Here is a 27664-nt window from a genome sequence, read left to right on the forward strand (position 1 = left end):
TGCCTGTGGTTTTAAAAAGAAGTTGGAAGCGTTCAAAATAAGTAATAATGACTCCCATGTGCTTAAACCAGAAACTGAAGAAACATCATTTTCGTTTTTTAAAGTCTGGAGTGTAACTTCCTTGTAGAACTTTCATGTCAATATTTCATATTTCCTCTTGTAAAAAAAAGTTTCTACGACACTGAGATAGCTTCACTAGCATCACCTGAAACTAGTGACTCAGCTTCGCTTAATGTGAACCCAAAAGTATTTCAGTTAAGAGCAACCTTAAGAACAATTTCTCTGCTAAATACTGAAAAAAAAGTTGTAACAGATCTTATAAGAGAAACATTCTCTGATGTTGAAATACGGCACAAGTAGCGTTTTAGCTGCAATGCACAGAAACAATGAGAGCACGGATCGACCTAGGAAGTCCTTCCAGGGCACAGGTGGGAATAACACCTAATGAGGTTATGACCGATCCAATCCTCACTTCCACACAAACGGAGACCTCAATGTATCTAACTAAGCTAATATGTAAGCGACCAAGCCACATTTTTATGGAAAAAAAAATTGGAAGAAAATTTTCCACTGTCAAATTTATAGTCTATAAATATAATGTATGAATTTAAATTAGCAGACATCTTACTAGGGATGACCAAACAAAACAAAAACAACCAAACTATGTAAGACAAAAAGGCAAAACCAAGTAAAACATAATGTGATAATGTTCTGATCAGTGCTGGCTGTGTTGTCCTCTTGCAAAATGACAGGCAAAATCATACTTGTTTTTACACTTGCACCCGCATATATTACACTGGAAAGGGTTTTCATACCCATGGCATCCCATGTGGATGGTGTAGAGGATGTTATCTGCAAAGTACATGTCACAGTGCTGGCAGTGGTGCAGCAGCTGAGGGTCCTGGACTGGCAGGGTCGGGGCTGGAGTGCTGGGCTGGCTGTTTCCTATGCTGGGAGTACTCGTATGGGCACTTGGTTCACTGCTCGGCCCTGCCACTGGACTGAAGTTCCGTGGGCCATGCGATGGCCGCGGCTCGGGGCTCGTGGGAGAGGAGCTCTGAGGAACACTTGCTGACACAGCAGAGACCACCGCCTGGGCAGAGGGCTGCTGCATCAGGAAAGGCTTTTCGTCAGGGCATGGGACCACATCTGGGGACTCCGGGTTTTGGTTTTCAGGCGGCAAACTGGACAGCTGCCCTGCTAGAGTAGAGAGCTGATTTAAAGGGTTGTCAACCATGAGTTCTTGGGGGTCCCTCGGGAGGCCACCAGTTGGAGTGGGCTTTGCCATGCTTTCATAGGAATCAGTCTGGATATTTGGGATTTCGTGGGTAAAGTCGTTAAGGTAGTCTGGTTTCTGGACCACCATAGAAGGTGGACTTAAGTTGATTAATGCTCTTCTGCTATACCCCAAATTGCCTGTTTTCTTCTGTAAAACCCCCCACATTTTCTTGGTGGTTAAGGAAGACCTGGTACCTTTAATTGGTACCATCTTATGTTTGCGCCTTCGATGATGGGACAGGTTACTGCGATCACTACAGCGGAAGGAGCACAGTTCACATTTGTACGGTTTTTCTCCTGTATGGGAACGCATATGGGCTTCCAGATGACGCTCATAAGCAGATGCAAATGGACACAAATGACATCTATGAGGCTTCTCACCTGTTCCGACAGAAACATAGAAGAAACTGTAATCGTAGCTCATTTATGCAAAATTTCATGTTTGTTCATTCATTAGATTCAGAAATTGACGGAAAATGCTCTGCAGGATTTATACTGCATAAAAGATTAACATTTGTGAAGAAACCCACAAGCTGAATAAAGATTAAGAACTCTTTAACAATTTGAGATGTAAATACATTTTCTATTAGCCAATAAAGTATGAAAATTGTTGAGGCCTTATGGTCTGACAGGTTAAGCCGCCACCTGTAATACTGTCACCCACATGGACACCAGTTTGAGTTCTGGTGGGGCCACTTCTGATTTAGCTCCCTCCTAATGCACCTGGGAAAGTAGTGATGGATGACCGAGTGCTTGGGGCCCTGTACCCGCGTGGGAGACCTGGCTAAAGCTGCAGGCTCCTGACATTGGCTTGGCCTGGCCAGCCCTGCCCATTGCGACCATCGGAAGACTAAACCAATGGGCAGAAGATCTCTGTTTACCGCCCTCTTTCTGATTCTGCCTTTGAAATAAATAAAATAAATCTTTTTTTTAAAAGATTTATTTATTTTATTTCAAAGTCAGATATACAGAGAGGAGGAGAGACAGAGAGGAAGATCTTCCATCCAGTGACTCACTCCCCAAGTGACCACAATGGCCAGTACTGCGCCGATCCAAAGCCGGGACCAGGAACCTCTTCCAGGTCTCCCACGCAGGTGCAGGGTCCCAAGGTTTTGGGCTGTCCTCGACTGCTTGCCCAGGCCACAAGTAGGGAGCTGGAAGGGAAGTGGAGCTGCCAGGATTAGAACCAGCGCCCATATGGGATCCCAGGGTGTTCAAGGCAAGGACTTTAGCCGCTAGGCCATGGCATCAGGCCCTAAAATAAATCTTTAAACAAACAAACAAAATACAGCTCCAAGTGGCCTGAATATTCTGAACCAGTAGATGGAAGATCTGTTTCTCTGTGTTTGTCTCTTCTCTCATGTCAAATAAGTAATACATCTTTTTAAAAAAAGCCTTAGCAGTATGTCTCATGATTTATTCACATAAACATTTATACATATTCCTACTTATCTAAACACATATGCAAACCCTGTCCTTAAGTAAAAACAGAAAAATCCATCTTCCATTAAATAAAACCAACAAAATCAGATGGGCTTCCGTGCCCAAGCAGGAATAACGCACTCGTGTCCCCTACAAACTGCCAACACTTCTACACCCTGAAACTCCTTACCTGCCAGAGCCCATAACTGCGATTAGCACAAGACTAGCAGATCCACAATAAACATCTGCAGTACAAGACGCAGAGTCCACTCACACTGAGCCAGATGCTGGGGGTACAAGGCTGGCCTCGTCACAATCCCTGCCTGCAAGAGGCCTGCAGAGCACCACCACAGTGTGACGCAAGAGCACAGGATGGCACGAGGCACAGTGACTCCAGGCCTGGCCTTGGGGGGGGCAGGGCACAAGTTGGGGAAGGTTCTCACAAGAGAGGATGGCTAAGTGAGACCTGCAACTGTCCAGAACCTCTTGCCTGTTCCACAACAGACACTCATTAGTGAGGACAAAGACAAAAATGTGAGGCCAGTACAGCAGTGCAGCAAGCTAACCCTCTGTCCACAGCCCCAGCATCCCATAGGGTGTCAGTTCACGTCCCAGCTGCTCCACTTCAGATCCAGCTCCCTGATTGTGGTCTGGGAAAACAGCAGAGGAAGGCCTAAGTCCTTGGGACCCTGTACCCACGTGAAAGACCCAGAGGAGGCTCCAGGCTTCAGATTGGCTCAGCTCCAGCCACTGTGGCCATTTGGGGAATAAATCAGCAGATGAAAAATTTTCGTCTTTCCCTCTCTATAAAATCTGCCTTTCCAATAAAAATAAATAAATCTATTTATTTATTTCATTTATTTACTTATTTTTATTGGAAAGGCAGATTTAACAGGGAGAAAAAGATCTTCCATCCACTGGTTCATTCCCCAAGTGGCTACAACAGCTGGAGCTGAGCTGAACCAAGCTGGGAGCCAGGAGCTTCTGGGTCTCTCATGTGGGTACAGGGTCCAAGGCCTTGGCTGTCCTCGACTGCTTTCTCAGGCCACAAGCAGGGAGCTGGATGAGAAGTGGAGCAGCCAGGACTTGAACCGGGACCATACGGGATCCCAGCACTTGCCAGGCTAGGATTTAACCACTGAGCCACCGTCCTGGACAACCCCCCCAAGATAAATTTTAAAGAGAAAAATTAAAAAAAGATGGAGATGTGCCCCTGCTCCCTGCCATCAGCACTGCCCTCTCCTTTGTGGGAGGCAGACAGGTTGGGAGACATCACCAGGATGGGGCAGCAGAGGAGGGTGCTCACGAGTTGCACATCCACCCTGCCTGTCCACTGCTTGTCAGGAGTTGCAACCTACACATATCATTAAATAAGCTTTTCCATTCAGTCCACGGTGACATCACCTTCACTTTTAACTTCTGGAACTGCTTACAGGACAGACCAAGCTGCCTACATAAGTGCCTTCTCCAGCTGTTTCTCCTTACCTGTGTGGATCCTGATGTGTTCAATGAGCCGGGCTGTCCCTTTGCTGGCATAGTTGCAGTACCGACACTTGAGCTTGCCATCAAAGGTCCTTTCAAACCCGTCCACTAACATTCCTGAGTTTTCATCCAGAGACACTTCAACAGATGGGTGATCAAGTCCATTTTGATCACCATCTGTTCCAGCTATAAAGAAAGGACAGAAGAAGAAATTATGCATCTCAGTGTCAACTCAATTCAGCATTTTAAAGTGGCTGAAAATCTTCCTGAAAGTGACAGTTCACTTCCCACAAAATGTCAATTCATAATGTAACGCACACTTTCTGAGCTGAGGCTAATTTGATGCAAAGCAGCACTGTGAGAACCTTGCATGCTGGGATCTCACCATCCCTACACTCAGATCAGTGTTCAAAATCCTCTGAAAAAAAAAAAAAAACAGTGAGGAGACGAGGAGCGCGAATGCGCAGTGTTCAGGATGCCAGCCACGCGAGGACTGGAGGAGGACCTGCCCGCTGACCCAGCACGCAGAGTGCCAGCCTCCACAAGCCAAGCTGTGCTCCAGCCACCCTCCGCAAGAGACCAGTTACTCCGCTGTGTGCTACTTGGCTGCACTGTGAGGCCCAGGCTCCTACCTCGCACTACCCAACGAGTCTCAAATGTAGACCCTGCATGAATCATTAAAATTACAAGGCTTTCATTAGAATCAGTTCTGATCCACTAGATCTGAGGCGGGTCCAGAGCTCTATATTTCTAACAAGCGCCTAGGTGACGTCTCGACCCTGCTGTCCGGGGTCAGCGAGCTTCTGTGGAGGCTTTGCATGCCACATGGTCTCTATTACAACTACTCAGCTAAACAGCTAAACAAATAACCATGCTGTGTTTCAATAAAACTTTATTTATATACATGAAATTTCAATTTCTACACGTAAATGTAATGACACTATCGTTTTTTTTTCCAGACATTTTAACATACAAAAACCATCCTTAGCTTCCAGACCACACAGAAACAGCAGCCTGCACAAGGCCCATAGGCTGTAATCCAGTGACCTCACACACACTTCACTACACTCCAGCCTGGGCGGTGTGCGCGGGAACCGCACACGTTAGCCAGCAGGCTCAGGCACACCGCTCTCCTCTCCACTACAGATCCGCCTCCTAGATGGGTATACAGGCCGGCCCTTGCTTCCCTTCAAAAACAAACACAATTTCCTATTTGGGGCTCAGATCTGATCCGTGTTTCCTGAACGCTGAAGTTCTGCTCCCCTCTGTTCCCTGAGTTTACTAGCAGCTAACAGAGCCTGGAGACCAGGGCATCTCCACTGAGAACTCCTAACGTGCCAAGAACACGATAACACAGGTCTAGCTCATGTTCAGCCTCTCCTCTGGCCAAAAGCCAACACGTATGAAGAAGGGAGTATCTTTCTAAGAAAAAACAAAACAGAAGACTTCCCAGCAGTGAAGGGCTCTTCCCCTGAGGGGCTGTGACAGCCAACACCCATCTGTGTCTAAGCGCTGTTACGTAATAGCATCAAGGTGTGTGTACCTCCCTGGAGAGCCTCGGCCTCCTTGTCCCCGCTAACCGAGCCGGAGATCATGTTCACGTGGTGCGTCTGCTGGGTCAGGTACTCCTGAAAGTCTTTTACGAAGTCCAAAGGCTCTGGTTTCTTTTCACCCATCTTGGCTGGTTTCTCTCTCTCTCTCCCTCTTTTTTTTAAGTTTACAGTTTGTTATACCTAGAAAAGAAACTGAAATAATTTTATGCTATTTAGGGAGATACAGTACATGACAAAACAGTAACAAAAACTATTTTGTGCAAGACACTAAACAAAGCAGCAGAAAATACAGAGCCTGTCTTTTAATGCCTTCTAATCTCTCAGGCAAAATAGTAAAGAAACATACAAAATGGGAGAAAAAATTACATTTGATAATTAAATTTTTTTTTTAAAAAAGATTTTATTATTATTGGAAAGCCGGATATACAGAGAGGAGGAGAGACAGAGAGGAAGATCTTCCATCCAATGTTTCACTCCCCAAGTGCGCCGCAACGGGCCGGTACGCGCCAATCCGATGCCGGGAACCAGGAACCTCTTCCGGGTCTCCCACGCGGGTGCAGGGTCCCAAAGCTTTGGGCCGTCCTCTCCTGCTTTCCCAGGCCACAAGCAGGGAGCTGGATGGGAAGTGGAGCTGCCGGGATTAGAACCGGTGCCCATATGGGATCCCGGGGCTTTCAAGGCGAGGACATTAGCCGCTAGGCCACGCCGCCAGGCCCTGATAATTAAACTTAACCATAGGGGAAGGGGGTCAGCACTATGACTCACTGGCTAAATCCTCACCTTACAAGTGCCAAGATCCCATATGGGCACCGGTTCGTGTCCCAGCTGCTCCACTTCCCATCCAGCTCCCTGCCTGTGGCCTGGGAGGGCAGTGGAAAATGGCCCAAGGCCTTGGCACCCTGCACCCACACGAGCGACCCGGAAGAGGCTCTTGGTTCCTGGCTTCAGGTCGGCTTAGTTCTAACCATTGTGCCCATTTGGGGAGTGAACCAGAGGCTGGGGGATCTCTCTCTGTCTCTCCTCTTTGTAAATCTTATCCATTTTTCCAATAAAAACAAATATTTAGAAAAGAGGAAACAAACAGGATGAAAGCAATGTGTGGCAGAGATAATCAATGAAGAAACAGTCAATAGGTCAAAGGGCTATCTAGAATTTTCCACAGTTGATGGACATGCTGCCCATCTGTACTGCCCAGCACATTTGCTACCTGCCACATGTAGCTACTTAGTAGTTGAAAAGTGGTTTGTACAAACAACTTCACTTTTTACTTTAAAGTTGAAACAACCGCATATAGATGGTGACAACCAACACGCACTGAGCTCACGGAGCTCTCAGGCACGAGTGTCCCGCACAAGCAGGTGTTCCACACAAGCAGGGACAAACTTTTCCTCCAAGGCCACGGGTACGTACTTCAGGCCTTGCTGGCAAGTGGCAGACATCCTCAACTTACACTTTTTCAAATTCACAATGGCACATTCAGAAGAAACCACATTTCACATTCTGAGGCTGGCCCTTGCTCAGGCCACGGACATGCTGTGACGGTCCCTCCCCATGCTGTGCAGGACAAAAAATGGATCGCCAGGGGCCACTCCCCCATCACCAGGGAGTCAGGGTGCCATGTGCTAAGCCGGGAGCTTCAACTGCCGACATGCATTAAATGCATTTTCAACGTACACTGGGTTCACTGCAACCCAAGCCCCGGGCAAGGGAAGGAGTATGCTTAATAAACTTCATAACACCAGGCAGATATGGCTTGCAAGCCAGTGTCCCAATGCCTACTCTAGAAATAGCCAAACTACTGCCTGTGCCACCCATCATCCCATGCCCTCCAAAACCAGAAGGGGAAAAAGAAACAAAATCCCTGATACCAGCGTAGATGGGAAAATCCTCGTGGGAATAATTACACCTGCACCTCACAAAGTGCATGGTTCAAACTCATAAATGAAATAACCAGAAAGTTCTCTAGCGAGAACAAGCTAGAGGACAAAAAATATTTTAAAATATTTCATGTAAAAAAATTTTATGCAAAGAAATCTGATCCTCCTTAACTATACATTATGTTCAAATTTACTATTTTAAGAAATTCTGGGCCCAGTGGCGTGGCCTAGTGGCTAAAGCCCTTGCCTTGAATGCGTCAGGATCCCATATGGGCGCTGGTTCGTATCCCAGCAGCTCAGTTTCCCATCCAGCTCCCTGCTTGTGGCCTGGGAAAGCAGTGGAGGACGGCCCAGAGCTTTGGGACCCTGCACCCGTGTGGGAGACCTGGAAGAGGTTCCTGGTTCCCAGCTTCAGATCGGCGCAGTATCGGCCATTGTGGTCACTTGGGGAGTGAATCATCAGGCAGAAGATCTTCCTCTCTGTCTCTCCTCCTCTCTGTATATCTGACTTTGTAATAAAAATAAATAAATCTTAAAAAAAAAGAAATAAATTTCACTTTTAGTACCAATCAGCTAAAATTAAAAATTATACTCCTCTCAGCGTATGTTTAATTTTCCTTTAAATTTAGCATATGTGCCAAAAGATTATACGAAGTGTAGAGAGCACTGAATCATCACCACAAAAGCCAGCTACCCACGGAGTCGGCAGCAGGACGGAGAAGCCCGGCTGTCCGCGTCCTGGAACCCCCTGGCGTGCCCTTGCAGCCTCCGGGGACTCGTGGGGCTACCACCAACCTGCTGCTGACGTCTAAGTAGCTCATGTAAGTGGAATCCTGCACTGCGACCCCGTGGCTTCTGTGGCTCTACATCTTGATGTACATCCCGCTCCATCTGCGTGCTTTCCATTCACTGAATATGCCTGACACTGCTGCAACAAGTCCAGCTAACTTCTCTAATCATACAGTGAATAAAGCTTCTATAAACACATCTCTGTTGGTCACAGAGAAGTGAAATGAAATTGCTGGGCCAAAGGTACACATAGACTCAGCATTAAATACATCACATACTTTCTCAAAGTGGACAACAACTGTCCCACTGCAGGAAACAAGAGCTGTGGCTGAGCACCCTCACAGGCACTCGGGTATTCGAGCACCCTCACCAGCACTCGGGCACTGCGCACCATCAGCAGCACCGGGCACCCTCACCAACACTCGGGCACTGCACACCATCAGCAGCACCGGGCACCCTCACCAGGACTCGGGCACTGCACATCATCAGCTGCACCGGGCACCCTCACCGGCACTCGGGCACTGCGCACCATCAGCAGCACTGGGGCACCGGGCATCCTCCCCAGCACTCGGGCACTGCGCACCATCAGCAGCACTGGGGCACCGGGCATCCTCCCCAGCACTCGGGCACTGCTCACCATCAGCAGCACTGGGGCACCGGGCACCCTCACCAACACTCGGGCACTGCACACCATCAGCAGCACCGGGCACCCTCACCAGCACTCGGGCACTGCTCACCATCAGCTGCACTGGGCACCGGGCACCCTCACCGACACTCGGGCACTGCACACCATCAGCAGCACCGGGCACCCTCACCAGCACTCGGGCACTGCGCACCATCAGCTGCACTGGGCACCGGGCACCCTCACCAACACTCGGGCACTGCACACCATCAGCAGCACTGGGGCACCGGGCACCCTCACCAACACTCGGGCACTGCTCACCATCAGCAGCACTGGGGCACCGGGCACCCTCACCAACACTCGGGCACTGCGCAGCATCAGCAGCACTGGGCACCCTCACCAGGACTCGGGCACTGTGCACCATCAGCTGCACTGGGGTACCGGGCACCTCACCAGGACTCGGGCACCGCGGCACTCTTTTCCTTTGCCATTTTAGTCTTTGTGGTAAGTTTGTGCTGGAATTATACCTGTCATAATTTGTTGATTTCTTGATGATTAGTCAAACTGCATATCCTTTAACACGCTCATTAGTCATCTGGACAACCTCTCTCATCACGTCAGCTTCCTTCCCGTTTTTCCCGCTGGACTCTCTTCCTATGGGTATCAGGTCTGTTCTAAAGATGTTCTACTCCACAGGTGCCTCTTTGTTCTCTGTTTAGATTTATTTATTTTTATCAGAAAGGCAGATTTACAGAGAAGAGAGTCAGAGAGAAAGATTCCACATGCTGGTTCAATCCCCAAGTGACTGCAATAGCCGGAGCTGAACCAATCAGAAGCCAGGAGCTTCTTCCGGGTCTCCCAGACGGGTGCAGGGTTCCCCACTGCCTTCCCAGGTCGCAAGCAGGGAGCTGGATGGAAACTGGAGTGGAACTGGCGCAGCCAGGACACATACCAGCAACCATACAGGATCCTGCAATCTCAGGGGAGGATTTAGCCACTGAGCCATTTTACCGGGCTACTTTTTCATTTTCTTAATTTTAACTTTTGGTAAACAAAAGTTCTTGATATAGCTCAACTTATTAATTTCCTTTGTATTTAGAGCTGCGACCCATTTAAGAAATCTCTGAAGATGTTCTGTAGTTCTGCACAGATGATCTATAAAAATTTCTTCCAGCTTCCATATTTCTTTTAATCTGGAATTCAGTTTTGTGTATGACACAAGCGGACTTGAAACATACTTGTTTCCAGGGAGATTTCCAACCCCAGCAATATGCATCTTCCACCAGCCTTCGTCTGCTAGCTTGGTGTCACCTTGTGAAAGCAGATGGTTGGGCCTGCAGCTCGTTTGTCCCAAAGACTTGCGGTCTATTCTCGCAGCCATGCCACACAACCTTAACACCAAGCACCTGGATCTCAGTAATTTAACTCTATCACTGCTTTCTTCTTCAAGAACATCTCCACTACCCTGGGTCCTTCTCAGTCTAAATTTGGGTGACTGAGGAGTAAGGAATTTCCACAAAAGCAAGCACACTTACCAATTCATGAAAACATGAAATGCTTTCAAACAATCAACACTGCACTGGGACCTGAGCAGGAATCTGCTGGCCCGAGCCAGCCGCCCTGCGCTGGTCGCTGTGCTGGGCACTCATGCAGGGACCGAGCACGCTGCCTCATTTATCCTATTGTTGACTGCTCCCAGTCTGGTAATTTGCTAATTCTCTTCATCCTTCCTCCTGCCCAATTCGCTCTGCTGAAAACAGCCAAACAAGGATCTGCAAGTGACTGAATTCTCATTGTTCTTAACACAACTGCCTGTGAACAGCTCTTTTCTCTCTTAACTGCCCAAGGGTTTTAAATACATCATCATAAGTACTGTGTCAGTATTTTCTAGAAAGTGGAGGCTGCTCAGAGCCTGTCCTGTAATAACTTTCTGTGAAGCCAAACCCAGCAGCTTTACATTTCTGACCAGGAAAGGACACGCTCAGTCTTCATTTCCCACTTGGTAAAGCAGTGACACCCACTGGCAGTGCTATTTTCAGTTCTACAGATAAAGCTGTCCCAGCGTGAGCAGCACATGGTAGGCTTGCAGACAATGCTTATTCTTCTATTAATTATTTTTGCAACAACAAAAAAGTTATGACTTGGATTAAGAAAAACTGTTCTCTTCCCTACCAGTTGATCAGCTTGGCCGCAAAATATTCCAAGCCCCTACATGGATACAACCAAACATGGATACACCATCTAAATCTTATTAATTTATAAACGCTAATTAGCAATTTTGCTAAAACTGCTTCCTTATTTTACTTTTAGGCCAATTCTGTAAACCCTGCTTTTGCCCAGCTGAATTTTCTCAATTTTATGGGTTACTGTTAGCTTTTGGTCAAGTTTATTTCATGCCTCCCTACCCCCATCTCACAGTCAGCTCTGTGCTGCTATAACTGACCACCACAGACAGGTAATTTACAAAGAACAAAGGCTCATGACCACTGACCTGGAAAGTTCAAGCTCATCTGGCCAAGAAGGCCTCGTCACCGCACAGAAGCCGGCACCGAGTGTCCGTGGACAAAGCACAGCAAGCGGCTGGCTACAATCTCTCATCAACCCCCGGGCAGGGTCCACCCAGACGGCTGCACCTCTTCCCAGACCCTCCCAGGGATCCTACCCAAACACCATTAACAGCATTCTGATGGGAGACTCATTAACAGCCACAGAACTTCCCATGTCTGCTTGAACTGCTGATTTCCTAATCATTGTACTGCTGTGTTGTGTGACCAAAGCTGCTCCTGCTACCTGCTCTTTACATTTTCAATCTTCAGTTAAAAGAGCAGTTAGCCAGTTTCAGTGGAAAAATAAACAAGAATAAAAATCAAAAAGTTATTTTTAAAATTGTAAGCCCTGAGGTTGGCTGGTGGCATAGCATGCTAATCACCCACCTGCAGCACCAGCATCCCATATGGGCACTGGCTCAACTCCCAGCTGCTCCGTTCCTGATCTTTATAGCCTAGGAGACCAGCACAGGTCAGTCCAAAGCCTTGAGCCCCTGCACCCATGTGCGAGGTAAGGAAGAAGCTCCTGGCTCCCAGCTCTGCAGTGGCCTACCTCTGGCCGTCACGACCACTAGGGAATTGAACCAGTAGAGAGAAGATCTCTGTCTCTCCCTCTGCCTCTTTGTAGCTCTTTCAAGTAAAATAACTCTTAAAACAAACGAAACTGTAAGACGCTACAGATGGCCTATGTGCCAATTATATAAAAATTGTAAGAAATCACAGGATATACACTGCAACTTAACATCATTTCATGTCCATCCATCCATGTAGAAACTGGTATGCTTCCAATGAATAACATGACAGGCCTTGATAAGCAAAACTCCAACTAAGTCTGATTAGAAAGCATCACACTGCTACAGTATAACATGTGTCACTGCAGCAAACACACATGCCTGGCAGTAAGCGGGCAGAAGAAAACGGCATTTTACACATGTGGCTCGAGTTGAGGAACAAAAATGAGTCTGATTGCAGAGCCTGGCTGGTGTATTTTGACAGTGGTGACTATTATCACATTTAGAACTGCACTGCGCTCCCTGCCGTAAGTTGGACGCTGTTTTTCAATCACTTGAAGAAAAATACAAGGATGCCAAAGCAAAGTTACACTGCAACCTTGAAGTCACTGTAAGTGCACTGACTTGGTCTGTAACCCTGAGGCACATGGTCTCGATTTAGAAACGGTTTCATCTCCTCTGTGAGCATTCTGCCTCGCATCGACCCACACCCAACAGGCACAAGTGGTCCTTGCAGAGCTCCAGGTGGGACATTCAAAGGTGCCCACATCTCGAGGACTCCTTATCTTTTTTTTCAGAAAAGGTTTATTTATTTTTATTGGAAAGTCAGATATATAGAGGAGAGATAGAGAGGAAGACCTTCCGTCCACTGTTTCATTCCCCGAGTGGCTACAATAGCTGGAGCTGAGCCAATCCGAAGCAAGGAGCCAGGAGCCTCTTCCGGGTCTCCCAGGTGGGTGCAGGGTCCCAAGGCTTTGGGCCGTCCTCGACTGCTTTCCCAGGACACAAGCAGTGAGTTGGACGGAAAGCAGGACCACTGGGATACAAACCAGCACCCACATGTGATCCTAGCACGTGCAAGGCGAGGACTTCAGCCACTAGGCTATAGCACCAGACCCCAGGGAATCCTTATCTTAAAACAGCTTTCTCCATCTCAAGTTGAAATTTGAAAGCACAGTCATTGAAAAAAGAATGGCAACTCTGGGCTGCTACAGTGCCGCAGCGGGTTAAGGCGCCAGTTCTAGTCCTGACTGCTCCACTCCACTCCAACTCCCTGCTAACAGACCCAGAAATGCGGCAGATGGCCCAAGTGTCTGAGCTCCTCCACCCACACGGAGACCTGGCTTCAGCCTGGACCAGGATGCCCACTGTGGCATCTGGGCAAGGAGCCAGTAGATGAAGGTCTCTCTGTCTCCCTGTCTCTCTCACTTTGCCTTTCAAATAAATCTTATAAAAAAAAAGTAAACAATCATCACCAGTGTGAGAACTGAAATCCAACTAATCAACCGATAGCCAACATTGCCGCTGAGGCACCGATGAACTGCAAAACCTGCACGGTTACACGCTTCGGGAAACCAGCAAACTGTGACTCTCCGCTCCAGTGACGTTATTCTAGCCGGGAATTGAAGACCGAGCAGCCTGCAAGTCAAAAACTGCTTACACAGAATTTCAGCATGCAAGCTCATGCCACCAGAACAGAATCGAGCACCCGCCACTGTCACTGCAGACGGAGGGCTGACTCCCAGGGCAGCTCACTCCTCCCTGGTACTGCTCTGGCCTGGGTGTCTGAGCATGCTGACACGCCGAGCGCAGTGCAGTGGAGTGGCGAGGCTGGGAGGGCAGAGCCTTCCTCAGACAGAGAAGCTGCTTGCTCTCTGCTCGCTGATCGTTGCCCCCGGAAGATGCAGCCAGGAAGCAGGCCCGTCACAGGCACAGGCCCCAGAAGAGTGAGAAATGTTTGCTCGCACTACCCAGTCTATAGTAACTGGTTAGAGCAGCCAGCGCTGAAACAGACCAGTCACCAGTTAATCAAGGAGAACAACCGTTCCCCACACGTCATGACTATGACCGAGTCCCTCCTGGGAGGACTCTGACTGACGTCCACTGCGTAACTCCGGGGAGCACAGGTGAATTCAGAAACCAGTCCATGTATATCTACATTATTTTATGCCTATAGCTTCCCCTCAACTATCCATTTGAAGCTCAAAAACAATGCCTTTATAAACAACCTGAGGGGGCTTAGAGCGGTAACCTAGTGACCAAAATTCTTGCCTTGCATGCACCTAGGATCCCACATGGGCGCTGGTTCATGTCCTGGCTGCCCCACTCCTGTCCAATTCCCTGCTTGTGGCCTGGGAAAGCAGTGGAGAATATCCCTACACCCTACACCCGCATGGAACAACCAGAAGAATCTCCTGGCTCCTGGCTTCGGATTGGCTCAGCTCTGCTCGTTGTGCCTACTTGGGGAGTGAATCTGCGAAGGGAAAATCCTTCTCTCTGTCTCCTCTCTGTAAATCTGACTTCCAATAAAAAGACATCTTTAAAACAAACAAAAAGTTCAAGGCAAGTGGAAGAAAGAAAGGTTTCTGAGCTCTAAGCATTGACAGCCCGGAAGGTGAACACGTTCGCAGTCAGGCAGGAACGTGGACTGCTCCTGAGCCTTCCTGGCCTCCAGGACAGGACTGACCTTGTACGAAACCCTGAGAGCGTTCTCGGGCTCAAACTATCCATGGGAAGTTGTCAACAACAACACATGCACATACATAAACACACCCAGAACCTCTCCATGAGGAATCAACCTGTTTAGAAGAGGCTGCAAGACGCGACCTCGAAAACAACTGTGGCCATGAAAGGAAGCATCCCGAAGAACGAGACAGCTCCTTCAAGGCACTCTCCTTCTAAAACCTACACATATACATTAAAACAAACTACAGGAGGATTTGAGAACAATGTGATTAGAAAACAGCAGGGTCTGCGTTATTGATGTAGTTTTCCCTGGAAAAGTGTTTCAGGGTTATTAAGTGTAAGGAAGACCACCAAGCAGCTAACTTACCAATGTCAACAGCTGCGTTTACTTCTGTACCTAATAGTCATAGTGAAATCACTCTGCCGTAAACACTGTTAACAGAGATGTGGCCTGGTGTGACTAGAGTAACACGGGCCTTTCTTCCAGATTCCCTGTCAAAAGCTCTTTGAAGGCAAAAAGAAATGTTACGAGACTTTGAGAAATCAGAAAACATCATATAAAACAGAAACAGAATCATGTCAGGAGAAACCCAAGACAGGAGTTACACAATCTAATCTTTCCACCCCAAATTAGCTCCTCCTTTTTCTTGCCAGTCCAACAGTATGTAGATGAAATCAAGATTCACTCTGGGGCCTGGCTCTGGAGCCTAGTGGCTTAAGTCCTTGCCCTCATGTACCAGGATCCCATATGAGTGCCGTTTGTGTCCCAGCTGCTCCACTTCCCATCCAGCTCCCTGCTTGTGGCCTGGGAAAGCAGTCAAGGATGGCCCAAAGCTTTGGGACCCTGCACCCACCTGGGAGACCCGGAAGAAGCTCCTGGCTTTGGGTTGGCTCAGCTCCGGCCATTGCGGCCACTTGGAGAGTGAATCAAAGGACGGAGATATTTGCTATCTCCTCTCTGTAAACTTGACTTCGCAATAAAAATAAATAAATCTTTAAAAAGAATAACCCACACATTCACTTTGGAGATAGTCCAAAGGGCTACAAAAGGCCATGTTGGAAATTTCAAATACAATCAAGAAGCCACACAGAGGGCTGCAAAGAACAGCACACCACAAAGCAAAAATTTGGAAACAGAAACTTAATTAGCATTCAGGTTTCATAAACTTATAAAATAACTCGCCAATGTTACCATTGCCAGCAGCTCAAGAGCAAACCAGGCTGACACAGCACCAGAGAGCAAGACGGTTCTGCATGTCTGCTGACAGCTGCCTCAAGACCTTGTTCTCAGCAAATGTTTTCATGTCTTCCTGAATGCATTCATCTGCTCACACTTACCCAAGGGTCAGGAACCAGGCATAAATACAGCGCACACGCCTTGCATAGGGAATACACTTGTCGGAAATGGTTACAATAAAAACCCACCAGCACACCCAACAAGGCACACGGCATGCACCTTCAATATCCTCTCCATCTTAACACAGAACAGTTAACGCTTTTCTGGGTAGCAGAAGAGCTGGGGGGTAGGAACGTCGAACATTCAATTCATTGTGAGGAGCTCTCAAGAATACTTTAATTTATCTGTGATGAAGTTTTGGCTATAACCAAACAAAATGAATTTAAAACTTCTAAGTCCTGATATCTTGAAAAAATTTGTTTTTGTTAAAGAAAGGTTCTGCTCCTCTTAATTTCCTGAGATTTCACAACTTAGGATATCTCTATTTCATTTTCTTCTTCTTCCACCTGTCACTTCTCTTAAGGGTCAGCACATTGCGAGGACACGAAATGGACCATGCAGTCAGTGTAGACCAGGGTGAGCTGCTGATCCACGGAGATGGGGAATCCTACAGGGGCTCCAGACAGTTCATCAAGAGACCTAAACCCCGAGTGAACCCCAAGAGTTCTTTCTTGGGCCTGGCAGGATAGCCTAGTGGCTAAAGTCCTCTCCGTGCATGTACCGGGGCAACATATGGGCGCCAGTTTGAGTCCCAGCAGCTCCACTTCCCATCCAGCTCCCTGCTTGTGGTCTGGGAAAGAAGATGGCGCAAAGCTTTGGGACCCTGCACCTGCGTGGGAGACCCGGAAGAGGCTCCTGGCTCCTGGCATCGGATTGGCTCAGCTCCGGCAGTTGCAGCCACCCGGGGAGTGAACAAATGGATGGATATTTCTATCTCTCCTTCTCTCTGTATATCTATCTTTTCAATAAAAATGAATAAATCTTTAAAGGGAGAGAGTTCTTTCTTGCAATGTCTTCCCCAAACTTCACACGTTCCCCAAATCAGAGGGTGGGTGTAGGAGGTACGAATCCAGACAGCATCGCTGGAACAAGGAAGGTTTTAAGAACCACCCGGCCCCGTCCCACCCACTCACACTCTCCCCAACCAGTATCCACATCAGGATTCCGAGACATCCGCGCCAGGATTCGGAACATCTAGAAGGCAAGCTGACCCCCATCCCCGGGGGTCCCCGGGAGGACGTCCATGGCGGGGCGCACCCCCCGCCGCCCGCACAACCACCTGTCAGAGCCAAGACGCAGCAGCCACCCACCCCGCTGGCGTCCGAGCTCCTGCCTGCCCAACTGCGCCCACGGAGCCGGCGACGATCCTTCTGGGCCCCCGCAGCCGGGAAGGGCCCGGGTCGTGACACCGTCCCCTGACGGACCACGCCCGACCCTCGCCGGCTGAGGCTGGGGCTCGGGCGGGGTCAGCAGGCCCGCCGCGCCTCGGGCTCTCCCGCCCGGCCCGCTCAGCCGCGTCGCCGCCGCCCGCCCCTCACCTCCTGACAGCCACACCGAGCAAGCCCCGCCGCCTGGATCAGGGCCGCTGCCGCCGTCGCCGTCGTCACCGCCGCCGCCATGTTTGTTGTGTCTCCGGTTCGCTTCCCGCCCCCTTGGCCTGCCCAAGTCTCGCGCGAGCAGGCGGAGTGTCTCTCTCGGGATCCCGTAGGCCTTCGGGGCGCGGCCGAGGGGGTGTGTGAGGGGCCGGAACGTGAGGGGCGGGGCGGCGGCCGGCTTTTCCCCGGGGCGTTGGCGCCCGGCCCGGCGCGGAGGAGAGGCGGGCGAGCGGAACGGAGCTGTAGCGGAGATGGAGCTTGTGGCGGCTCGGCTGCTGCGCGGCAGCAGGCTGGTGAGTGCGGGCTTCGAGGACCAGCGCCGTGGGGTCCGGGGCGACCTTGACCCCCTCGCCCCGAGGTCCCGACTGAGGCCCGAACTCTCCTCCTTGGTCCAGGGGTCCGGTCTCTTCAGACCTCGCCCCCAACTCCGATCTCTGGACCAGGCCTTTCGCGGACCTGGCCTCTGCTTTTGTTTTGTTTTGTTTGTTTGTTTGTTTTTGTTTTGGTGGGGGATGGTGTCTTGGAGAGGAGCGGGACGGGGAGGAGGGGAGAGGGCTGCCATTCTGGCCCGGAAGCTTCGGCAAGCAAGCCCTTTCTGCGTGATCTCCGAGAACGATGTCAGCGAACAAGATAACCTTTGCAAGCATTTGGGTCCCGGAGGCTTTTGGCAGGGTTGTCATCTCACCGAGGCCCTAACCCACCTGTGCCCGATGCTTGCACCCCTCGCTCTCTTTGTCAGTCGGTGGTCCCTGCTGCCCCGTCCCGCGGGAACACGGGCAGGGACTTGCTGGCTGCAGCCTCCCTGGGTGGGCTCCCCACGGCCCATTCGCCTCCTCAGACCTGGACTGAGACTGGTCTCTTAACAGACCTTGTGTGGAGGCTGTGCTGGTCCTCCTCCGTGTCCCCGACCCCGGAACGCTCCTCGGGGCCTCCCGGCTAGCCACTGTCTGCCAGTGTTCTGCGTTCTAGGGAGAACGCTGAATTTGCTTTGATGATTTAAGGGCTCTTCAACTGCTGGGTTTTTGTTGTTGTCGTTGTTGTTGTTTGTTTGTTTTGTGAGATTTATTTTATTTTTATTGGAAAGTCAGATATACAGGGAGGAAGATTTCTGTCCGCTGATTTACTCCCCACCTGGCTGCAACAGCCAAAGCTGCGCAATTCGAAAACAGGGACCAGGAGTTGCTTCCTGGTCCCCCACGTGGGTGCAGGGTCCCAAGACTTTGGGACATCCTTGACTGCTTTCCCAGGCCACAAGCAGGGAGCTGGGTGGGAAGCAGGGCCGCTGGGATACAAACCGGTGCCCATATGGGATCCCGGTGCATGCAAGGCGAGGACTTTAGCCGCTAGGCACCGGGCAACAACCACTGTTCTGAATGCCCAGAGGCAGGACTCCTTACCCTTTAGGTAATTAATGCAATTTGAAGTGCTAAGAAAACTAGTTTAGTTCTGTCCTGTCAGCATATGTTCCAAAAGCACCAAGACAAGTCCTTAGGATGACCATGTAGTACTGTTTTGTAATTGTTGATTAATCATGAAGCAAAGAAAACTTACCTTTTAGAGGCAACATTTATCATTAATCAACCGTGTGGTGAGCCCGTGTTTGCTGTTCTACCGACTGGTTTCATTCGCCCAAGCGTGCCGACTGCGAGAAGCTGAAGGCTGGCTGAAGGTGTGCGGGACACAGCAATGTGCGCCTCTGACACCTGCTGGCCTCTGCCGCCTCACCTTCCCCAGAGATTGTGCAGACTCTTCCTTCGGTCAGACTTGTTGTTTTCTTATGTTTGTCATTCTGCTAGTCTCTGTGTCATTACAATAATAAAAGGGGATGACTCTGGCAACAAAAGGGGGTTATTATGGTTCTTGGCTCAGGCCATAACAGATTCAGGACCTCTCCTGGATAGTGGACTTGCTGCTGGCAGTTCCAAGGACACACAGGGGAGGACACCTGTCTGTGCGTCTCCCTCCCAGGGTTTGGTCATAGGGGTTCCGCCCTGCTGACTTCCCGAGAGACATTACATCTCAGCACAGGAAGCCCTGTGGGACACTCAGGGCACCATTCCTGTACAGTTTTTAAAACTCTTGTGCAAGTTGACATGAGTGTGCACCGCATGGTGGTAGAAGTGAACATAGGTTCTGCAGGCACACTGATTGGGTTTCCTAGATTGTCACTTCCTAGTGTTAAACCCGAGGGGGCGATGGCCGCCCCACGACGATCAGAGCCCTCCGGCAGACACGAGACAGGAGACCAAGAGATGCAATCACGCATGAGGCAAGGTTTATTTCACACGGGCTCGTGGGCGCTCCCGCTTGATCGAGTAAGGAGTCGCGCCGAGTCGCACAAGCTGGGTCTTTTTATAGGATATGGGAAGCGGGGTTACAGAAGCAGATGCATAGTTACAGGGATCCCATTGGCACCTTTAAGTCACACAAGGCTATGATTGGTACAGGAGCTGCCCTTGCTCAAAGCAGTCTTCAAGAATGACTCAATGTCTGAGAAATGGAAACTTATCTTTCTTTTGTAAAATAGAAACTTGGGAAACTGAAGCTTACTGTTCCTAGCTCTTGGAAAGCACCCAACGGCTCCTAGCTCTCTATCTTGCAAGGTCTTCTGCCTGCAGGCATCCTATTGACCCTTTTTCTGCTGGAGCTAAATTTGGGCTCTACACTAGGGACGTAACTGTGGCAGGTTATGTATCCCTCTGTGGAACTCAGTTTCTTGATACATAAAATGGGAAACATGATAGTACCTACTCATTGGGGACAGCATTGCAGCACAGCATGTTAACCTGCTTGCTACTTGCAACACTACTGTCCCATATCTGAGCACCACTTTAATTCCTGGCTGTTCTGCTTCCCATCTAGCTGCCTGTTAATGTACCTGGGAAGGCAGTGGACAATGACCCAAGTCACTGAATCCCAGGGTCCCACATGAGAGACCCAGATGGAGTCCCTGGCTTCAGCCTGGCCCCTCCATGGCCATTGTGGACAACTGGGGAATGAATGATTGGCTAGAAGATCTCTTTTCTCTCCCTTTCATTTTTTTTTTATTTTTAGAAGTTTTTTAAAACATATTTATTTATTTATTTTAAAGATTTGTTTATTTTTATTGGAAAGGCAGATATACAGAGAGGAGGAGAGACAGAGAGGAAGATCTGTCTGATGGTTCACTCCCCAAATGGCTGCAATGGCTGAAGCTGAGCCAATCTGAAGCCAGGAGCCAGGAGCTCTTCTGGGTCTCCCACACGGGTGCAGGGTCCCAAGGCTTTGGGCCATCCTCGGCTGCTTTCCCAGGCCACAAGCAGGGAGCTGGATGGGAAGTGGAACAGCTGGGATTAGAACCAGTGCCCATATGGGATCCTGGCGCATTCAAGGCAAGGACTTTAGTCACTAGGCCACGCCGCCGGGCCGAAGATTTATTTATTTGTATTGGAAAGGCAGATTTACAGAGAGAAGGAGAGATAGGTCTTCCATCTGTCGGTTCTTTCACTCCCCAGATGGCTGCAATAGTTGGAGCTGAGCCGATCTGAAGCCAGGAGCATCAGATGTAGGTACAAGGTTGCAAAGCCTTGGACCATCCTCAACTCTTTTCCCAGGCCACAAGCAGGGAGTTGAATGGGAAGCAGAGCAGCCAGGACACAAACCAATGCTCATATGGGGTCCCAGCACTTGGTCGGGGAGGATTATCTAGTTGAGCCATTGCACTGGGCCCTTTTTCTCCCTTTCTTGCTCTATCACTCTGCCTTTCAACTAAAATAAACATCTAAGCAAAACAAAAAATACTACCTACTGCCCAGAGTTGTTGTGAAAATGAAATGAGTTGATATGGTCGTGTAAGACAACTTGAATAGTTCCCAGCACATAGTCCGCACCCATTAATTATAAGCTCTCACTACCATGAGTAAGGCACTGTGTGGTGAGAAGAAAGAAGAAAAAAGAAAGAAGGTGTGCCATCTTCAGCAGGTTTGTCTGTTAGGGGAGATATTACAATTATATCCAGGGCCAGAGGTCAGAGTCCAACACTGCAGCCAGCAAGCACTTACTGGCCGCTGGACTCCAGGCCAGTACTGTCCTTTCGCCAGGACCCAAGACAGGCCATGAGACAGCATGTCCACATGCTGCATGTGGCCACGGCCACCGCAGTCCTCAAATACCACTGCCCTTGCACAGAGAGGGGCAGGGCACAAGTGGGTAGATTTCTGGGGCTGCCATCTCCACCTGCTCAGTGGGAAGAGGAAGACATGCAAGCTGTCGGGCCAGGGTGAGAAGGCGTCCGTGTGCACGCATCGTTTCCTTCTCCTGCCTTTGCATATGCCGTGCTTTCTCCTGTGTCCTTGTCTTCCTCTGTCCAGGCCGTCATACTCCTTGGGCTTGTGGCATGGAGAGGGGAGGCTGCCATTCTCTGGGGGATCTGTCTGAATTTCACAGTGATGACAGTAAACAGCAGGCCAGATCCTGTCTTTCATATGAAAAAAAAGAAAAAAAGATCTATCCAGCTGACTGTGTATCATCTGGACTAGGAAAAAACCCTGAAGCATCAGCAGCTGGCCCTGTGAATTCACAGGCGAGAGCGAGGAGCAGGGAGCCAGTTGAGCATCTGCGAAGGGAAGGCGGCAGAAGGGGAATGTGCCACTGGGGGTCACTGGGGGTCTTGGGACTGTCTGCAGCGATGGAGCGTGCCACTGGAGGTGTGCAGGTTGTCGATCAGAGCCCCACGGTGGTTAGAGTGCTGTGGTAGCAAGCACGGGGAGGCTGGAGAAACGCAAGACAGGGTTGACTGCAGTCTCTGTCAAGAGATGGGTTTACCAGAACTTACAGTGTGCCTGGCACAGCTTTTTACACACACTGCAACTTACTCTGGCTATGAACTGGACATTTCAATTTGCAAAATGTGGAACTTTGGGGCTGCACCCTCTGTTTGCAAGTCCCACAGCAGTTGGTTAGCATACAGCACTGGCCCTCAGCCTGTCTCCACCATCTTGAACCACCTGTTTTTTCTCTGCAGGTGGGTTGCCTGTTTAGTTTGAGCAACCCAATTAGTGTGGGATTGGAGCTTGTAGTCACCTTGTGCATGCAGGGCGTTAGTAGGCAGGAGGTGGCAGCCCTGGTTGAGCAGCTCCTCCAGGACAGCCTGCCAGCTAACAGCTGCCTTTTACATGCAAATCTTGCTCCATGTTTTACTGTTCAACAAAGTAAGTGCTTGTTTTGCCAACCAGATAAGAACAGCTTGGTCAGTGCCATGGTTCAGATGTGATCCCCAAAGTTCATGTGTTGCAAGCTGGAGCTCTTCTGCACAGGTGTCTGCAGGTGGAGCTTAATTGGAGAAGTTAAGGTCATGGGGATATTGCCGTCATGGAAAGATGTCACAGGAGTGTTTTTTTTTTTAGGAAAAAAATGTTTATTTTTATTCAAAAGACAGAGATAAAAGGAGATACACACACGTAGACACACACAGGTCTTCTATCCATTGGCTCACTCTCCAAATGACCACATGGCTAGAGTAGAGATGATCCAAAACCGGCAGCTTCTTCCCCATCTTCCACATGGGTGCAGGGTCCAAGGCTTTGGACCATCCTCCATTGCTTTCCCAGGCCATAAGCAGGGGCTGGATGAGAAGTGGCACAGCCAGGACTCAAACTGGTGACCATATAGAATGCTGACACCAAAGATGGAGGCTTAGCCTACTATATGCCACAGCGCTGAGCCAGGAGTGGGTTCCTTTTAAAAGGCTAAGGTCAACCACCTGTTACCTCACCCTCTCGCCATCTCACCTGGGGTATCATAGCAGGAACACCTTCCTTTGATGCCAGCAACTTTATCTCGGATATTTCTGCCCTCTGAACTGTGAGGAAATTTTTTTGTTCTTTGTAAGTTACACAGTACATGGTATTCTGTTACAGCAACCGAAAACCAATTGAGAAAGTGAGCAAACAGAGCTGGATCATGTGCAATGGGGGCACGCTTCCCAAGCAGTCAGGCTGGAGCTGACTCCAGCTCTTAGCTGGACAATCTGAGACAAATGGCTTCCTCACTCGATACTTCTGTTTCCTTACCTGGAAACTTAGGAAACTTAGGAAACGGGCTAGATGAGTAATAGCTGTGCTTGTGACCAATGACAGAGAGCTTGAAAGGAAATGTTGGGGTGTCTTTGCTTTATGCCAAGTACTTGGATGAGTCTTGGTGTCTCTGAGTTTCCAGGAAGTTACATGTAGCTAAGTATACGGATGTGTGTTAAGTAATGAATATGTGGGCAAGTAAAATATAGTACATTGCTAATTATAATAAATACTAGGGAAGAGGGAGCCTGGTGTTGTAGCTTAGGGCTAAAGTCCTTGCCTTGCATGCACCAGAATCCCATTTAGGCACCAGTTCGTATCTTGGCTGCTGTACTTCCAGCTCCCAACTTATGGCCTGGGAAAGCAATGGAGGATGGCCCAAAGCCTTGGGACGCTGCCCCCACATATGAAACCCAGAAAAAGCTCCTGGCTCCTGGCTTCATTCAGATCGGCTCAGCTCCAGCTGTTGTGGCCACTTGGGGAGTGAACCAACAAACAGAAGATCTTTCTCTCTGTCTCTCCTTCTCTCTATAAATCTGCTTTTCCAATAGAAATAATTACATCCTTAAAAATAATAAAAATAAATATTGGGGGCAAATGTGCCTATAAGAAGCAGGATTTGAACTGACCGTCCACACAAAGGATGGTATAGACTTAGATAAGGCAGAGTGATGGGAGATGCCAGGTCAGAGAGGTACAGAAGGCAAACGTGTAGGCAGGGAAGCAATCAGCATGATAGGCTTTCAGGGAGAGGAAGTAGGTGAAGATGGCTGCCAAGTCCCAGTAGGTTAAAGTGTTCCATTTTGTTATTTTGAAGCATTGGAGAGGCAGAGACAGAGAGATCCCATCCACTGGTTCACTCTCTAAATGCCCACAAAGGTTGGGCTGTGGCAGGTGTACGCCAAGAGCCAGGGACTCAGTCCAAGTGGGTGGCAGGGACCAAAGAACTTGAGCCATCAAGCTCTGCCTCTCAAGGTCTGTAATAGTAGGAAGCTGAAACTGGGGGCATAGTGGAGACTGCGGCCCAGGCCCCCTGAGAAGGAATGAGAACTGGCACCCTCTATCACACAGCAATTGCTGTTCCAAGGAATTAAATTTGTACTTGTTCCTTTAGCAGTGGCAAGAAATTTTGGTCTGTCCGTTCTAGGACTGTAATTCTAGATTCAAGAAAGCACAAGATTCTTGTGCTGCTACAGGACTGTTGCCAGGTGGGGTTGTTCACTGACCAGGGATCAGCCTTCAATTACAAAACGACATGCCTTTGTTAGTCTTACCAGTATAGCTATGTCAGTTCACTTACATTCGTAAGTATTTCTTTGTTTTGCACTCTCATTTCTGCTCTAGTGCAGGGAATGCTCAGTAACTATGGAGATCTTCTCTGACAGCCATAAGTCATTCTTCCCTTCTTGGTCTCAGGCTTACTCCCAGATGCATTGCCCAGTAAGGGCTAGGCCAGGATATCTCAACCTTGGCACTAGTAACACTCATTGCCAGGTGATTCTGTGTGATGGTGGCTGTGTCCAGTGTTGGAAAATGTTTGTTAGGATCAGCCCTGCTCTCTAACTGCACGATGGCACCAGCATCCCCGAATGGGACAACCAAATATTTTCTGGGGGGAAAATCACTTAGTTGAAAACTACTAACATAGCCTTGTATGCTCCATGAGAATGTGGAAAGGCAGCCTTTCTACTTAAATCCTGATAGGACACCCTCAAGCTGCTTGTAACACCCACTTCATTAACTTAAAAATTAACCTACAGTTAGAAAAATTATTAGAAATTCCAACAGACACCACTGGAATTTTATGGTACTGTTTGTTAAAGGGTTTTTACAAAATATAGTTTGTCAGTAGTTTGCACAATCATCTCATAAGGTGAACCTGAAGGAGCGGGTACCACCTAGACCATTCCAGAAGTCCACTTCTGAGAGGTGAGCTTTTGGTTAGCCCAGCAGTTAGATTCCTGCATCCAGGAACTGGTGCCATGGCCTAGTGGGTGAAGCCATCTGCTGGAGTGCCAGCATCCCATATGGAGCCAGTTCGAGTCCCAGCTGCTCCACTTCTGATCCAGCTCCCTGCTGTTGTGTCTGGGAAAGCAGAGAAGATGGCCCCCTTTTACCCATGTGGGATACCTGGAAAAAGCTCCTGGCTCCTAGTTTCGGCCTGGCCAGACCCAAAGTGTAGTGGCTATTTGAGAAGTGTCCCAGCAAATGGAAGTCCTCCTCTCTCTGTAATTCGGCCTTTCAAATAAATAAAATAACTCTTGACAAAAAAAAAAAAAGCCCACCTGGGCCCGGCGTGGTGACCTAGTGGCTAAAGTTCTCACCTTGAATGCGCCAGGATCCCATATTGGCACTGGTTCTAATCCTGGCAGCCCTGCTTCCCATCCAGCTCCCTGCTTGTGGCCTGGGAAAGCAGCCGAGGATGGCCCATTGCCTTGGGACCCTGCACCTGTGTGGGAGACCCAAAAGAAGCTCCTAGCTCCTGGCTTCAGATAGGCTCAGCTCTATCAGTTGCAGCCATTTGGGGAGTGAATCATCAGACGGAAGATCTTCCTCTCTGTGTATCTGACTTTGCAATTAAAAAATAAATGAATCTAAAAAAAAAAGAAGTCCACTGGTGATGTAACAAGGCCCTCAACTACTATGATATCAATGAAGATAAGAAAAAAATGTATTAATAAGGAAAAGCTTGAATATTTGGTGATAAACTTGAAATGGAGATATTGTGTAAACTCTGCTAGATGAAATGGCTTAGCAATAGACAAATATTGGGACTGGCTTAGCAATAGACAAATATTGGGACACTTGGACAAAAAGTAATTTGGGCTTTTTACCAAGATGACAGTGAAAGTGAACAAGGGTGCTCCTGTTCCTCCCGAAGCAGAAGCTGAAGCCAAAGCAAAGATCCTGAAGGACAAGAAGGTGGTGCCGAAAGCCACAGAAGGAACAAGTCACCCACTTGCCAATGGCCCAAGACACAGTGCCCTGTGGCAGCAGTTCAAATGCTCTCAGAAGAGCATCCCCAGGAGAAACAAGCTTGACCACTGTGCCATCACCAAGCTCCCCGTGACCAGAGTCTGCAAGGCAGAAGGTGGAAGACAACAACACAGCCATGTGTTTGGGAGCGTGGAGGCTCTAAGGTGGACTGTGTCAGCTAACAGACCTTGGAAGGATTTCCACAACCTTGGAGCAACGAAAACTATAGCATCTCAGAACAATCAAGACTGTTCGAGCAGTAACCTCAGAGCATGCTCCACATCGGGAACCCTGGGATGACTTTGGGTGGCTGACCCCATCCCTGGGTACTGAAGTAATTTGAATGCTGGGTGCAGTTTGACCCCTTATCTCCTCTCTTCCCCCAGATATAGGAGGAAGAACAAGAAAATTGGAAGCAATTGTCTTATCCACTTTCCCCTATTCCTCAACCTTTCCCACCCTAATCAGTGATCCACCTGGGCATACATCAAAACCGTTTGAGCAGTACCCTTGGTATTTGCTCCACATAGGGGTCACTGGTATGATGTTGGGTGAGCATCACACATCCTCAGGTACTGATACCATTGGAAACAGTTGTCTCATTCCACTTTCCACCATCCCTCAACCCTCCCCACCCTAATCAGTGGTCAAGATGATCTTTCTCAACTATGTGAACATCATCAAAAATAAACTTATTACTTAAAAAAATACAAACAGGGTAAATGCCACAGAAATGAAGAAAACAAACAAGTAGGCAGAGAAGAGAGATGTTGGAGAGGGCCAGCTAGTGGAGGTGCTGGAGGGCAAATTGAGGCTGACTGAACTTTACTGCTCTCTTCTCAGTGCACACCTGCCCCATGTAAGCATTGAATATAAAACCCTTCATCTGAAACACAGTTTTCTTTCTAATTTATTTATTTATGTTTCATTTATGGCACAGTTTCATAGGCTCTGGGATGCCCCTACCCCCTCCCCAAGCCCTCTCCCCATATTGAATTCCTCCATATTGTTACAGTAGAATTCATAACCAGTCATGA

At 48.9% G+C, this 27664-nt stretch overlaps 2 protein-coding genes across 4 annotated transcripts in view; one reads left to right on the top strand and one right to left on the bottom strand.

Annotated features, from left to right (window-relative positions):
• Positions 1-610: 610 nt before the first annotated feature.
• On the bottom strand, positions 611-17654 carry IKZF5 (IKAROS family zinc finger 5). Of its 2 annotated transcripts, none has more exons than XM_058671941.1 (4): positions 17542-17654; positions 5726-5927; positions 4186-4368; positions 611-1197 (listed from the first exon to the last, which is right to left on the bottom strand). In XM_058671941.1, the coding sequence occupies exons 2-4, from the start codon at positions 5856-5858 to the stop codon at positions 716-718; spliced, it is 798 nt and encodes a 265-aa protein (XP_058527924.1). In that variant the 5' UTR covers positions 5859-5927; positions 17542-17654; the 3' UTR covers positions 611-715. The 2 variants fall into 2 exon arrangements, with proteins under 2 accessions (XP_058527924.1, XP_004579813.1); XM_004579756.2 differs by having other exon boundaries at positions 611-1659.
• An 83-nt stretch (positions 17655-17737) lies between these two features.
• The window catches only part of ACADSB (acyl-CoA dehydrogenase short/branched chain), a 55949-nt gene continuing 46022 nt past the window's right edge, over positions 17738-27664 (top strand). The window contains exon 1 of one of the 2 annotated variants that reach the window (XM_058671381.1): positions 17738-17891. In XM_058671381.1, coding sequence (XP_058527364.1) covers positions 17850-17891 — 42 coding nt within the window. In that variant the 5' untranslated portion in view covers positions 17738-17849. The remainder of the gene's footprint in view (positions 17892-27664) is intronic. The other variant, XM_012925515.3, reaches the window with a different exon arrangement.

This window comes from Ochotona princeps, chromosome 13, assembly GCF_030435755.1.
Source record: "Ochotona princeps isolate mOchPri1 chromosome 13, mOchPri1.hap1, whole genome shotgun sequence".
NCBI classification, from domain to species: domain Eukaryota; kingdom Metazoa; phylum Chordata; class Mammalia; order Lagomorpha; family Ochotonidae; genus Ochotona; species Ochotona princeps.